Here is a 15,790-nt window from a genome sequence, read left to right as displayed (position 1 = left end):
CGTCTGCTCACGAGCAGTGGGCATATCGAAGTACGTGGTTCCCATCACGCTTATTATCACGCACCCCCCCCCCCCCCCTCAGAAAAAAAAACACGCACGCACGCTAGAGAGGAGGTTTATTTACAAAGGAAGGCAGAGAGGTTGATAGTCACCGCTAAGCGCGACCAACAGTCGCGAATGCGCACGCCACGTGCCTGCGTGCTGACTGGTCGATCCCGACGCATGCGCGCAGCGTGCCGGCGCCTGGCGCCATCTGACGCCCTCAAAGTGATCTGCGCATGCGCAGTGGCGCCCCTTGGAAGCGGATCACAGCAGCGGATCGCGCTATGCAATTAGTCTGTAGCGTCTGTAATGATGGCCTGATAAGAGCCGCCGGTCCAGCAGTCCAGTTCGTTGATGAAGGGAACTGCCTGGGGAAATTTCCAATCTGCCGGACTAGTGCCCCGTATAGTGAAGCGGACAATGCTCCTCTTTCTCGCCCATATATACTCGTATGTGGTGCAAGCAGAGATTGCATGGTTCCTAGAGTCACGTATGTGTCAATTCAGCGGCGCAGTTTGAAGAGTGCACGTCTTCGTAAATGGAGGTGCCGCTTCGCGAAAGCCACTCTCGTTAAGAGCAGGGACACCGGGCAAACAAAAAGGAGCACATTCACTCTGTGCACTTGGGCTCTATTTGCGGTACAATGTAATGTCACTTCAGGAACACCACGTGGTACAAATTATAATCCGGAACCCTCGCAGCTTTGGTGCATTAAACCCCACACACCATACCATACCTTACCATACACCATACCATAATACATGACATAAAACTTCACAAAGCATAAAACATTCAGTAGCATTCATTTTTGATAACCGACGAAGTCACGCAATGCAGGCTTCGCTATGGGTAAAATAGTACAATTATTGTTTAATTTGTTTCATTATTCTCGCCACCTGACGCCAATATGTAGCAATCTGCATTGTGCACGGTAATAAAGATTTCAGGCTTATGACTAATCGTTTTTGTAATTGCTCCTTGCCCTTTTCACGCATATCATTAATTAGGGGTGATAAGAGGCCTATCAACATTTTTGTTGGGCTTTTAAATGCCATTTAAATGCAGGACGATACGCTGTGTTAGATGCCTGATGGTCGGGAACACGAGCATAAAAACGCTTACCTTCACTTGAATGCCTGACGGTCTTTTCACAGCCACAGCTGTTCATGGCATGTTTCCCTGGTCTACGCCGTCGGTGTTACACGAAGGATTGAGAGGTTGAAATGGGGAGGTGGAACAATGGAATTGCACCTCACCCCGCATACAGTGACGTTGCACATGACGTCACTGCGCGTGCCACTCTGAGTGGTCCGAACACAGTGACGTCATGTGTGACGGCAGCGCGTCGCCGGCTGCCGACGAGTGCCCAGCACTCAAAATTTTCTTCAAAGTTTCTTAAAAAACTAACTGCGTAAAAGTGCATATATGCTAACACAGTATCGGGTAAAACCTCCCAAATAAATTTAAATATTCTTGGTAACCGCGTAAACTCTGCTGCCGTGATCAAATCTTCATAGTACCGCTGCCGCCTGCAAAAAAAAAAAAAGGCACGGCCAGGTTTCAAATTTTAGCACATTCGTGGCCAAAGAATGATGAAAATTTACTCCCATACGGACGACATTTCGTCTTTTATTAGAAAGTGCGCGGGAGGACGAATCGTTTACTGCCATGCATAGGCTTGCGTTTACAGTGTGTACCAACAGTCCCGAAGGAAATAGGAAGAATGCTGAACCGGAAGGTAATTTACATGCGGTCCTCCTATTGCGCTGAAGCCGCAGATTCAGTCACCTGCGAATACGTTTATAGGAATGGCGGCGCGCGATTCGGTTGGGATAATGTTCAACGCTGTCAAATATGAAACTCATATGACTAAAATGTTCCAATACCTTCCATTGGATTATCGTATGGGAATATACTAATCCACGTTAATCTGCCACTAACCTATCAATTCACCTAAATCTATTTTCTGGGGTGGATCTATACTTGCAATATTTTGGGGCTCCTTTGGAATCATTGAGTGCCAACTGGAAAATGCAATCGCATTTTCGTCTTCTATAATGTGGTTTAAAAAGACCTCCAAGCTTTTGGCCGTCTTAGTTTAGACGCCCTGAATTTTGACGGTCACAGCGAGGTGGCACTGGGTCTGGTGACGGCACTGCCTCTAGCCAGTGGACAGTCTCCGGGCTGGCGACTTCACGTCCCAGCTGACAATGGGATTTCGCTGCTCTGATGACCTCACTGCCCGCCAGCCAATCACGATTTTGCTGGACTACACCGCACGGTCGCCGCTGGTTTTCTTTCTTTTTTGTTCTAGTGAGACTTGTATGCTATCGCAAAAAAACAAACAAACGAGCCGACATATACTCCCGACTACGAGAGCAAGGTTTTGGATTCATGATTAAACTGCGCGAAAGAATGGGGACAGAGACAGGAAACACGTACACACACACAGAGCGCAGTGCGTGTTTCTTGTCTTTGTCCCCCACTTTTTTGCGCACTTTAATCATGAACGAGAAATACCATCTAGTCCGCCTGAAAACCGTTCTTGGAGTTTTATGGTCTTTGCATTAGATTCCAGTGCGGCCCACCTTCTCGCTGATGAAAAGGGGTGGAAACGCTGTAAGTGAGTCGGTACAACCTGCAGCAAATAAAGAAATTTGTTTATTACATGAAAGACGTTGGTGTGAAGGCGCAAGTGCTTACTTCGCAAGTGCACTGAGATCTATGAAATGAAACAGAGGCGGAATCCTCTCGATTCCGGACAATTAGGAACTCGAAACACGGACAGCCCGAAAACCTGCTGAAGCAGGACACTGCTGAGTGCCGCAGCGGCTACAAGCAGTCTTCAAGCCGGACGCACCCGAACCGCCGTGGCTCTTTACGGCTTCCAGTTGGGGAGGTCTCCGTATTTCCCTTTGCGCAGAGCGCGCTTGAACTCCCTCGCCCACAGCCGAGCCTCTCTGATGCGGGACTCGCCGGCGGCCGCAAACTCCCGTTTCTTCCACACCCGGTCGCCAGGGTCGGGAGCGAGGAACGCCATGAGCCTCAGGGCGTAGTCAATGTTCTTGTCAAGGGCCAGTTCGGGGCAGAAGCAGCTGCTGGCCGCACGGCACCAGGGCAGGGACAGGTGCGATGACCGCCCTGCGCAGGCAAAGAACTCGCTGACCCGTTTACTGGACTCCGACACCGAGGAGTCCTCGGCGAGGATCTGGCACAGCTGGGTGGTGTCCAGTCCGGTCTGGTCCCGCACGTCGGAGAAGAGTTCCACGACCTCCAAGTGGCCGAACTTTGCCGGCTTCAGGAAGGCCTCCATCAGGAAGTTCATGTCAGCGCTTAAAAATGAAAAAGAATAAAATTCAGGCGACACTTTGGCGATCTGAAGTGCACGAGGCGAAATCCTTACTGCGCCAACTTTGGCTGCCTCTTTTAATTTTTAAATTTTCGTTATTTGTTTCTTATTTATTTTTTGTAATTTTTTAGTTCTCTAATTTTTAGATATTTATACATTTGATTTTTGATTATTTTTGTTTTATACTGTTATTTATTTCCAATTAATTACCGATTAAATCCTAATCACAAAGTACTGACTAATTACGAATTAATAATTACCCTTCAATAATTGCTAAGAGTATATGGGTTACAGCAATGAAGTGCCAACGCACCGCTCAAGCTTTTATCGAAATGCGAAAGTGAAGCGGGGCTCTGTTTGAGTGAAACACAGACTAAAAATTGGAGGGGACACTTGAGCCCCGCCTCAAGGGTATGGCACAATAGCCTTAGTGGGTTAGTGCTCATATATGCAGAGTTGGCGATTCTCTACCTCACCTTCATAGATGTACCTGGGGAGTCCTCATAACACTGCTGGCGCTGCGGTGCGCCACTGCCCCGCGATTGCAGGTGCTGCCACCGGTGGGCGTTTTGCGACCCAAGTCGCTCTTTCCGAGCGGCCAATCATTAACTTAACTGCCACCTGCCACGGTGGGCAGGCTGCGATGACGCCGCAACGTCACGTGACTGACGTAGGTGAGCCACCTGCATCCCAGGTTGCTTCCATGGGGACCTTTCGTGGATTTTTCGCTTACGGTCAACGACGACACCGACGCCGGATTCTCCGCGGCACGCGTGCTCTACAACGCTATCGCGTTGATAAGGAACGTTCATTACCTGCGTGCTGCATCCATCGCCTTGACGTGGTAGATGTACTGGCCGACGGCCAGGAGCACAATGTAGGGCTTGATCACGCCGTGCGCCGAGTGGGCCGAGCGGGTGAGCTCCAGCATGAATCTGCCCCCGGGCCAGGGAATGTCCCCGTCGAACGTGGTCGGCACCGCCGCAGCCAGCGCGCTCTTCATCTGAGTCTCGAAGAATTGCTGCACATTTTTGGCCGGCTTGGCTGCGACTACGGCCAACGCCAGGCTGCAGAATCCGATGATCATGCCTGCTTCGTCCAGGGCCTCTCGGTTGGTGCCGCCCTTTCGGACCAGGTCGGCCATGAACCTGAAGAAGGCCGAGTTCTCCGGCAGTGGCTCGACGTTTTTCGCCTTGCACGCGAACATGGCGGGAAGCCTGGCGGCGTTCAAGAGTAAGCCCCTCCGCTGCCACCGGCCCACCGGGCAACCGACCCTGAACAGGTCCGCGAAGAGGGGCTTCCCCGGGTTGGTCGGGGACGGCGTGGCCGCCACGCAGTTGAGCATCAGCTTATCGAAGCCTCGCTGCCAGCCGCTGTTGGCGAACGCCCGGAGCCAGGACGCGTAGAGCGAGCGGCGCTTGGCGTCGTCTGGGTACTGCACGCCCATGAGGACCTCCTGGGCGGCCCTGATGAGCACCGCGTCGCTCCAGTCGCAGTGGAAGGCGCACTGCCGACGACGCTCCGCAGCGATTTCGTCGTCCACCGCCATGAACAACGCGAACGAGCAGGAGAGGTCCCTGACAGCTGCAGCCATGGCGCTGGAAGTTGTTTGTGAAATGCGATGTAGGGGCAAACGGGGGAAAAGCACAGAGACAGAAGCTTCGGGGATGTCTGTCTTCGAAAGCTGGCATTTGCACGTACACAGTTTTGACGTTTGTAAACAAACGTAATGATGATGATACCATACCCAAGGGCATTCTAGCATCAATATATATATATATATATATATATATATATATATATATATATATATATATATATATATATATATATATATATATATATATATATATATATATATATATATATATATATATATATATATATATATATTCTCAGGGGGTGTTAAATCGGACGCATTGTAGCAGCGTTTTTGCAACCCCTATAAATGCTCGTCTGGAATAATGTAGCGCTCTGAGCAGGACTGGTTCCGTGCCTAAACGTCAGTAAACCGTTGTTACATTTTTAAGCGCGCGTCAGCCTACTTTTCGTGGCCTTGTTTCTCCAAGAAAATTCCTCAGTCGATCTCGCGAGAAGACAATTTCATATATTCGATGCAAATCGACGCCTCCGAATATCTCAAGTTAAAGAAGCTGTGCGATGTCAGAGCACGTTAAAGATCCCAAGGTGGTCGAAATTATTCCGGAGCCCTCCACTATACGGCACCTCTTCCTGTATTTCTTCTTTCACTCCCTCCTTTATCCATTCCCTTAAGGCGCGGTTCAGGTGTCTGCCCATATGTGAGACAGACACTGCGCCATTTCCTTTCCCTAAGAACCAATTTTCGTTTTCAAAGGGGCTGTAGACTTCTAAACAAACGGTCAACGTCTTACACATAAACGTAGCAGAAGAGTACTCGGACTTCCTGTCGACAAGCACAGCGAAGCTGGAACTTGGATGACTCAAACTTATCCCACTTAGAAACAAACGCTTCATCTCATCAAGCAAACCACTTTTTCATTGTGGGGAGCCGAGAAAACAACACTGGGCACCCTTGTAAACGCACTGATGATTTCCAAGATGCTCTACAACATAAACTACCACTATCTTACGAAGAATCAATAGCTCACTCCAAAGCGACTGAATAGAGGGGCAACAAGAGTAATCACTGGTTTTACGAAGTTCACAAACATTGAGAACCTTCACCTACAATCTCAAGTCTCAACTAAATTATGTCGAAGACCGCGCAAAAATGGATAATATAGCGCAAATTCAACTTTAGATGAAACAGAACAAGGAAGATATTATTATCATTATTATTACAAGATTAACCTCCGATTTCCAGTCCTCCATAGGATGATGTGGTGGCGGTCGATCATAGGCCTGTCAAGGTAAATGTTGGACCGACACAAAAAGCCAGGAGACAGCGAGCTGCAACCCAACACTTGAAAGAACTGGACTGCGCTCCAGGCGGAACCATTCATATTTACAGGCATGCAACCAAGAAGGACAACAAAACCACAGTAGCACGGTACTGCCTCGAGACCGGAACCACCAAGTGCTGCTTCTCACAAAAAAAAACCTTCAACACGCGAAGCGGAGTTGAAGGCAATAGTTTACGCTGTAGAAAAAGCTACCAGCACCGTTAACGAGGCCGGGCGTGAACGTGTTTTCATCGACACCCAAGAAGCCATACGAACGTGCAGCTCCCACCACAGCTGTATCCGACCGGCTAAGCGATTCAAAACCCTCGACAGTAACCTTCAACCCAGAGGGATTACTTTAAACTTTGGATGGGTACCTGGACATCAGGGAACTCTTGGGAACGAGGTCACACATGAAGTCGCAAGAGAGCTCCTTATAACGCAACAGCGTCAAGGGCCCCGTGTCGTGTCGCAGAAAAGCTGGTGTTGTCGGCGTCTTTGGCCGTGAGAGAGAAATGGCGCATCTCGGTGGACACCTGAACCGCGCCGTAAGAGAAGGGTTTTTCCTTCCCCTACGGCGCGGTACGGGTGTCCAGCGAGAATTGTGAGACAGGCGTCATTTCCCTTCCTTAAAAGCAATTGTTCATTTCAATTTCCTTTCCTTACGGCCCGGTTCGGGTGTCCACCAAGATATGTTGAGACAGGCGTCCTTTCGTCAAATTGTCTAACCGGCCACGCGTCGCGCCGAACGGGCGATGGCGTTCCGTGTACCCCTCGGCAACAGTGCGACAAGCTGTCGCGTCTCACTCTTAAAGACAAAGCTTAATTGTCCTACAATTTGTTCTTTTCTTTTTTCCAATAAGCATATTCCGCACCAGCGCGTATACCAGGCATTAACCCATTAAAGCTGAAGCGTCAAACCCTTGGAGCTAAGTGTCTTCTCCAGTTTTTGCCCATGACTGTACACCGACGTTGTGTAGCGCAGACTGTCCGGCCGGCTGGCAAGCGATCATTGCGAGCAAAACATTTGCCCAAAAGCGAAAGAAGGACAAAGGAGATTCCTCCCCTCCCTTCATGCTAGCAGAGGTCTCGTCAAAAATACCTCAATACCCCACCGCCAACGACCGCCCAAAAAGAAATCTCGGCTGCATGCGAACTACGGACGCTGTTTTTTTTTCTCATCAGCACAGAAAAAATTATGAGACCACTGTGGCACCCGCATTGGAGGAATCATTGCCACCTCCTCGCCCCTCTTTGCCTAGATTAATCAAGTTCCATCACTGCCCATTTTGAGTTTTAAAATTTGGCGTCACTTTAGCTCCGGCCCCGCCCAGTTTTTGGCCGTTTGTGGCTCTAATTAACTAAATACCGCACATGCACCTCATGATTGAACCTGCGAGATTTTTTGAGGTTATATCTAATGCAACCACTCTTTTATATAACGCAGTTCGAACGTTATCGTGGTGATCACGGAACCGCAAACATAGCCATACTATGCTTACGCATTAATATATCGACTCTGATCATTAGTTTGGCAGCTTTGGCTCTTCGGTTAGACCTCTCTGCTTACGAAGATCATGAACAACCGCGAGTGTCCCCACGGCACGGCCGAGCCCGCGAAAGGCGCCCAGCGAGCTCAGGCCGCAACACGACACGAGACACTCCGGAAGCCTCGGAGTCGGCGCGAGAGAAAAGAACGTCAACGCGCAGACTGAGCGGATATCCCACGTGATCGTCACAAAACGCGGGCTGCGGTGAACGCGGCCAACCGTGGGAACGCAGGAAAGAACGTAGAGAGCGGCCCAGTCAATGCATCTGAAACAGCCGAGTTCGTACACGAACGCGCTCTTCCTAGACTTCAGCAGAGGTTCTTTGATGAAACCTGAACGAAACTGTTTTAAGGCTTAAGCCTGTCTTTGCTCATGAGTGGCGTGTAGACGGAAGTTGTCTGCACGAATTGTCAATCAACAGTTAATAAGCAGCATAATGTAATGAAACAAAAAATTAAAAGAAAAACGTATAAATAAAAACAAAATAAAATAAAAATGAAAACACACAAAAGAAACAAACATAAGACAAAAACAAAGAAATATAAAGAAAATTAAAATATAAAATGGGGGAGAAACAGAGGACAGGGAAAGGCTTTCGCATTTCCCCTCATAAGCAGACTTAAAGTGAGAACATGTAATTTTTTTTCGCCCTCTTCAACCAGTGTGCACTTACACTGCAAACGTTTTGTACTCTTTTTTTAGCTCGATCCACTCAATCGCTCGGTCCATCGCCTCCGGTAATGCCATACTTTGAATTATTTCGCAGAAAGTAGGAAATACCAGGCTAGAAGGCACTGTTCGACACCATGTGTCACATCTGTGTGAAGTTTCGGCGTGAACGAGCCAGTGCTTCGACGGTGACAAGCACTAATCCATTTCTCTCTAAGCGACGCATCAACCAGGAAGTAACAAAATCGCAGACACGTCACGTGCAACGATACAGCAACATAAGCCATCTCCTGTTTCGTCGACCTGCGGCAGTGGCACACACCACACCATACCATATCATGTTCACCTCATGGCGCATTTCAGATTGTGAGCCACCACGGCGTAAACAAGGAGAACATGGTATGGTAAGGCATGACACGAAAATAACTAAAGCATTTCCCGTAAAAACGCCATACGCACACGTACAGTACGTGTTCAGCACGTCAGAATCATAATGCATAAGTCACGAATATGTCGGCAAGAAAAAAAAAAGCGTTTCAAGGAAGCAGCACCAGCACTGACCAAAACCCAACAGGACCGCAGTAACACCGTGCGTCAGCAGTCTCACAACAGCGGTCATCAATAACAAAGGGAATTAACGCCAACTGGCTAGGCACGCGGGATACAAGAGACGCCGTTGTGGAGGTCTTAGGATTATTTTAGTCCACCTGGAGCTGACAGACAGGTCTTCACAGGCGCCTTTTGCGTTTCGCCTCTGTCAAATGCTGCCGCCGCAGCCCGTATCTCCGGCCAGTAGCCGAGCGCACTCAGCGGCAGGGCCAAAACTTAAAAACACTGCTAGAAAGCACGTATACCGTATGCGACGACTCGATATTAAGCTAATCTCTTTAGCTTAAATCTTTCGAGCTTCTCGCGTCTATTAGCGTCATGTAATCGAATTTTCTTTCGCTCAGGGCGGTAAGTCGGTAACAACCAGCAACTATAGAAACGCATAATCGACGCGCCCTGATGAATGACAGCGTTTCCTCGGCATGTTGTCGTAGCGAAAACAACCATGCAACTCATTATGCGAGTAGTGAAAGTACGAGAAATATAACGGACAATCGTGCGAGACGCTCATTTCCGTTGCACGTGTGAATTCGCTGCGATACACAGAGACGCCATAGACGCAAGCATTCACCGTAGGAAGCAGGCTTCACGACCGCGCTTTCAATTTCTCTCAAATGCCTTTTTGTGTTATTGGTATCCGCACAGTTTCAACATGGCCCATGTTTTCTGCTCAATAATTGTCTGCGGACAGCGTATATTGACTACGAGGAAAATATTGGAAAAAGCGAATGGCTTGCAGCGCGACTCGAAATCCTTTGTTCATCAGTTGGCGGTTACGCAGATTGCGCGCGGCGACTTTCGAAGAAAAGTCAAAATATCACGGTATGCAAACAGGAAGCCATATTGACATGAGGTTGGTGGCAACACACTTACCAGCTAGAAGGTTAATCCTGAAGCGACGGACGAGTGCAAGGGCTTGCAATAACAACTTTCGAGCGAAGGAAAACGCTGCTGAGCGCTACGACTTCAAACATGTGCGTTGCAGTGGGTTGTGTCGATGAGTGCAGCACTGGAGATTCGTCTGATGTGAGGCGACCAGCGATTGGTCAGAATTGTCCGCCAGTGGGTTTTGTTTTCGCAACAACTTGACAGATGGCGCAACTTCAGCTTCAGCGGCGTATATGACGCGTGTGTTCTTTCGCCTCGCAAAAAATGCGCACACTGGCCCACACGTTCCAAAGTACTGTCGCATCAGCATCGTCATCGACTTAGATCAGTGGTTGTGGCCGACGTTGGGTTGGTTGGATCTCCATGAGGTCGCCTGTCGTGTTGCCGTGTCCGGACGATGCGTAGATTACGATTGAGGTAGCCCTAGCTATTCGGGCGAGTTGGTGATACATATTCAAAAATAACAGCGCGAAAAACGGAGACGGACAAAACACAATACAAAACACAAGACAAGCGCCTTCGTGTGTTTTTCTACCCTTCGTCTACGTTTTTCGCGCTGTTATTTTTGAAGAGCTACCTTTCCCGTGTTTTCGATCACGGTGCATGAAATGTTGCGCACATGGTTTCTTGGAAGCCTTTGTTGGTACTATCACGATCAAAAGGGGTACTATCTTATTCCTATCCAAAATCTTGCCAAACTTTGTGAATGCCCAGAATTTTGCAGGAGCTGCGAAATGTTACGCGTAAACATATCGACCTCTGAGTTCTGACTAACCGTTGCGTCGGTTTCTGTACATAGCCGCTATTTTCAAACGCTTATGATACGCATACGAATTCCCAATCGGCTCACCATGAAGTCTTGCCGAAGTCCAAGCTTCGTTGAACCACAGAGTGATTGTTCGGAACTTGCGTTCGCTTGTGTGCATGGATGCGTCCGTAAACGTATAGTGCTGAACGAGCTGCAGCGCTGCAGGCGCGCTTAGGTGCGCATCTCGCTTTCCGATTCAGTGTGGAGAGGGGGGGGGGGGGGGGGGGTTGCATACCGGCATGGGTATCAGCAGGTATCAGGTTAGCTCGCGGTGAGGAGGGTGGAAGGAAGGGTGCGCTAATGAAACTGAGCCGGACTGTCTCTCGTTCGTAGCTGTCCTGGTTGTTGCTGCGTATGCGCTTCTAGCGTCAGACGGTCGCTTGCCTGGTCGCCTGGACATTTCGGTCTTAAGGAAGAAAGGCGCTACGGCTATTGCCTATGCGACAGCTACCTCGTTTCTGCACGAGTGTCATGACACGTGTGGCTTGTTGTTTAACAATACTGACAATCTTTCTCGGGCTCTTGCGAGGTGCGCAAATGTGCTGACACCAGCACAACAGGTAACAAGGCGCGATCTTCGAAATCATGGATCAAAAAGCATACAACACTAAAACATCAGCCTCTCAGATGGCATTCGAACAAGAATAAGGCGACTGAAAAGACGGATGTGCGAAAAACAGTGCTTATGACAGCAATTACAAAAACGACTTTTCTTGATAGAAACAATTTTAGACATTGTTAACAAGCATATCAAGCGGCACATCACTCGAAAATTGCCTGTGAAGATTATTCCATAATTATATGGAACACAACGACGGGTTTGACACGCCTGACGAGTTTTGTCGGCGTTAATCCCGTCTCGGCGAAGAAACTGGGCTGTGTTTGTGCGGCGAATTGGCGGAGCTGGGCTGTATGCGGTGGCAGTAAGGCGGCTGTCACTGGTGCAGCGACCAGACAACTGCTGCAGGATACAACTCAAGAACGAGGCGGCTTCTGTCCGTCGAAGGACCCCCTTCCAACCAATGGCGTCGGCCGATTCTCATAAGCCTGCGGTAGCGTAACAATGCAGGGAGTAGCAGATGAAAGGGGATAGCCCTCTCATTCCATGGTCATGTATAGTCTCCTTCCTGCATTGTCACGCTAGCTGACGTCATTGGCTGCAAGCGGGACCTCTGTCGGGAAAAGGACGCTTCATTATTGAGTTCTACCCGACATTAATGCGACTGCGACTTTTCCTGCCACTTGAATTACGACGAGGAAAATGGGGGCAAATGTTCTGAGTCGACGTGCGGCTTATCTCGTTTGCGTTGAAATTAGTGTCGCAGAAAAGTCTGGAATAGTCCATTACGGTGCTGGGATGTCAACCATGGGTAACGAATACAGCTGAACCTCGTTATAACGAAACTGAAGGTGTCTGGCGGTTACTTCGTTATATCAGTAGCTTCGTTATATCCCGTGTTGACCTAACTTTCAAGCGGAATCGTCATTCCTTCGTTATATTCATTATTTCCTTATATACCGTTCCGTTACAACTTATAACGATGTTCGGCTTAGATACATTTTACACAGGCATGCGTTACGCAGGCTCGCTGACCTCTCTGCTTGTGTACTGCTGCATTCTCTGACAAAGCTCTTTTTCTGGAGCAATGAAGTTTGTGGCTCAGTGAGGTGAGAGACCTTCACCACGGAGTGACATCATTCCGCTGCTTCCACGTGCGAACTGAAGTGCTTGTCGTTGCGTCAGGAGTCGGAGGCGCCATCAACCCCGTGCTTTGTTCTTCATACAGGTACATGCAGAAAGAAGCTCTATCAAGCTCTTCGGAATCACTATAGGAAATAGCGGCTGTTATTCTGTGCAGCATGTCTGCAGCCGTTTTCAGTTCATTATTGGCGCAGTCTTTATTTTTAGTTCATTAAATTGTGCGTATTGGTGCATATAGAGGGGTCGGCTGCGACGCGCCGTCTATGAAAATAGAAAATTGCTTTTTGAGGAAAGCAAATGGCGCAGTAATAGTCTCACATCTTGGTGGACACCTGAAGGGAAGGAGTAAAGGAGGGACTGAAAGAAGAAAGAGGTGCCGTAGTGGAGGTCTCTAGCATAATTTTGACCACCTGGGGATCTTTTCGCGGCCTATAGGGCGCAGGGCATACTACCAGACTCCATCAAGACGCTATTGTGGCCGCAGGGCAGTGCGCGCACTCGTGAGCGAACATTGGTGAGCCTCTGTGCATTCCTCGAACACACGGGCTTGACGTCCCGTCTGTTCTCCGTCAGGTAGTTACACGCAGTGACCGAACGCTCCGCGAGTTCTACCTTGAACGATCAATAACTGAACGCCCCACTCCAGTTGTAGCCAACACAGTGCTGTGCGCGTGTGTGATTTAATTTTTCTAAAATGAACTAATCACGCGCACAACCTGGACACATTTCTTATTGCGTGAATAGTTTGTACATATTACTTCTCCCCCTATCCTCTCTTCCTGTCCCCTTACCTCTTTCATTTCATTTCTCCATTCTGCCTGCTATCCTTTATTTCCGCTGCCCAGCTCAGATGGCAGATGCCGGGGCTAGCAAAAATCTTTTCCTTCCTTTTTACTATTATTATTTTAATAAACAACCACTACCACTAGGGATCTTAAACGTGCACTGACACGGTCGGGTTCGAACCCCAGCTAATTACCCAATTAAAATAATTGATAATTTTTCTGATTAAAATAATTAGCTGGGGTTCGAACCCAGCCGCGGCGGCCGTGTTTCGATGAAGGCGAAACGCAAAGGGCGCCCCTGTGCTTTGCGATGTCAGCTAATTATTGGTTTTTGGGGAACGGAAGTGCGCAGTATCTTTCTCACATATCGGCGTGCACCTGAACCGCGCCGTAAGGGAAGGGATAAAGGAGGGAGTGAAAGAAGAAAGAGGTGCCGTAGTGGAGGTTGGTTGGTAACAACTTTGTTCAAAGGTAGTGCAGAGCTTTCGCCGACGGGGCCTTGGGTCTCCCACGTGGGGACGTCGAGGTGTTGCCTCGCTGTCGCCTCGCGGGCCTGCTCTGCTGGACGGCCCAGAGTTGGTCACCGAGACTGGGGCTGCACAAGGCAGCGGCCCACCGCGGCGGGAGGGTTCCGGAGTTAGCACCGTCAGGGTTTTTGCCACAGTCCCAGAGCATGTGGGGTAAAGTTGCTATAGCAGTGTGGCAGACCTTGCATATATTCGTCGGGTATGTTCCGGGCTAGAGTCTGTGGTATTGTGCCGGGTTGGGGTACGTGAGCGTCTGCAGTTGTCTGAGGGCCACCGCGTGCGCCCTGTCCAGCTTGTCGTTGGGCGGAGGGAAGGTTCGGCGGGCCAGGCAGAGGGCCTTGGTAATTTCGTTGGTCGAACAGTCTTTGGTGCTGTCCCATGGACGACGGTCGCCGGCTCGGTTCGCGAGCTCGCGCGCCTTGGCGTAAACCATCTCGTTTCGGTTGCGATGTGTGTTCGATACTGCTCCCATGTGCGCCGGGAACCATTGGATTCTGGTTTCAAAACCTTCCTCCCACTGGACTCTTCGATTGCTCAGGATTCGGGCCGCTGTCTGATCCTTTGGCTAAGTTTTTGACCGTTTGTCGAGAGTCGAAGAGAACTGTGGTGCACGTCGGATCCGTGAGGGCGAGGGCCACCGCCGCTTCCTCCGCTTCTTCTGCGCGCTCGCACGCTACACTTGCCGCTATGCGCGTTTCTCCACTCGAATCGACGACCGCAACCGCGAATCGCGAGCGTTCAGCGTATTCCGCGGCGTCAACGTACCTTGTCCCCGTTTCGTCTCCGTGGCTGTGTAGGAGAGCTCTCGCCCTGGCCACACTTCTTCCCCGGTTGTGTTCTGGGTGGACGTTCCGTTGAATCGGGTCGACTCTTAGGGTTTGTCTGATCTCGTCCGGAATATCGACTCCGGAATAGGTATCCGGAATAATTTCGACCACCTGGGTATCTAATGTGCACTGACATCGCCTAGCACACGGGCGTCTTAGCATTTTGCCTCCATAAAAACGCAGCCGCTGCGATCGGGTTCGAGCCCGGGAACCCCTGATCAGTAGCCGAACGCGCTAACCACTGAGCCACCGCGGCGCGTTCAGCTAATTATTCCATTTTTCTTTTCAGCACAATTTTTTATTTAGCGTCCTTATATGCATTAACGAGATATTAATCACGCAACGACCTCATAATCTCAATTTAACTCCAGTTTTAATCGTTTTCATTCCACAGCTCAACGCGTGACGTCACAACCTTCTCGACAAATCCTGAATTGGTATGGCATCGCGCACGGACTTTCCACCTAATGTCCGCTCTAACGCTGTCGCGTAAAAAGGTTTATGGTTTATGGGGCTTTAACGTCCCAAAGCGACTCAGGCTATGGTGGACGCCGTAGTGGAGGGCTCCGGAAATTTCGACCGCCTGGGGTTCGTTCAACGTGCAGTGACACCACAAACCAACCTGCCTTTTTCACAGCATCACTAGTTGCAACCCTCTCTGCAAGGCTTCCCGTATTTGCCCTTGCGCATAGAGCGCTTAAAGTTCCTGGCCCACAGTCGAGCCTGCTTGGTGCGCGGCCCGGACGCATCCGCGAGCTCCTTCCTCTGCCAGCGGTGGTCGTTGGGGTCCGGTGCCAGAAACGCCATCAGCCTCATGGCGTAGTCCACGTTCTGGTCAAAGTCGAGGTCCGCGAAGAAGTAGTAGTTGGACGAGCGGCACCAGGGCCTGGTCCTCTGCGTTGGCCTCTCCGCTCCTTCGATGAAGACGTCGACGCGGCCGCAAGTCTTCGAGACGGTCTCTTCGTCGCACTCCCTGAGGATGCTGTTGAGCTTCGCAGCGGTGAGTCCGGTCTGCTCCTGCACTTTGTAGAGAAGCTCGACTACCTCGAGGTTGCCGAACTTTGCAGGCGTCAGGAAGGCTTCCTCAAGGAATCTCAGGTCAGCTCTGGA

At 49.8% G+C, this 15,790-nt stretch overlaps 1 protein-coding gene across 1 annotated transcript; it reads right to left on the bottom strand.

Annotated features, from left to right (window-relative positions):
* Positions 1-2,691: 2,691 nt before the first annotated feature.
* On the bottom strand, positions 2,692-10,322 carry LOC144105707 (uncharacterized). The gene is made up of 3 exons (XM_077638810.1): positions 10,017-10,322; positions 4,207-4,989; positions 2,692-3,374 (listed from the first exon to the last, which is right to left on the bottom strand). The coding sequence occupies exons 2-3, from the start codon at positions 4,983-4,985 to the stop codon at positions 2,921-2,923; spliced, it is 1,233 nt and encodes a 410-aa protein (XP_077494936.1). The 5' UTR covers positions 4,986-4,989; positions 10,017-10,322; the 3' UTR covers positions 2,692-2,920.
* Positions 10,323-15,790: the final 5,468 nt, after the last annotated feature.

This window comes from Amblyomma americanum, chromosome 9, assembly GCF_052857255.1.
Source record: "Amblyomma americanum isolate KBUSLIRL-KWMA chromosome 9, ASM5285725v1, whole genome shotgun sequence".
Lineage (NCBI taxonomy): Eukaryota > Metazoa > Arthropoda > Arachnida > Ixodida > Ixodidae > Amblyomma > Amblyomma americanum.
The sequence above is the reverse complement of the archived record's forward strand: the minus strand, read 5'-3'. Positions and strand labels throughout refer to the sequence as shown.

Bases quoted from the DNA above. Each gene is read 5' to 3' on its own strand.
- LOC144105707 (XM_077638810.1), bottom strand. From the start codon at position 4,985: ATGGCTGCAGCTGTCAGGGACCTCTCCTGCTCGTTCGCGTTGTTCATG. The intron at 3,375-4,206 runs GTAATGAACGTT...TTCATTTTTAAG, and splicing joins GCGATGGATGCAGCACGCAG to CGCTGACATGAACTTCCTGA.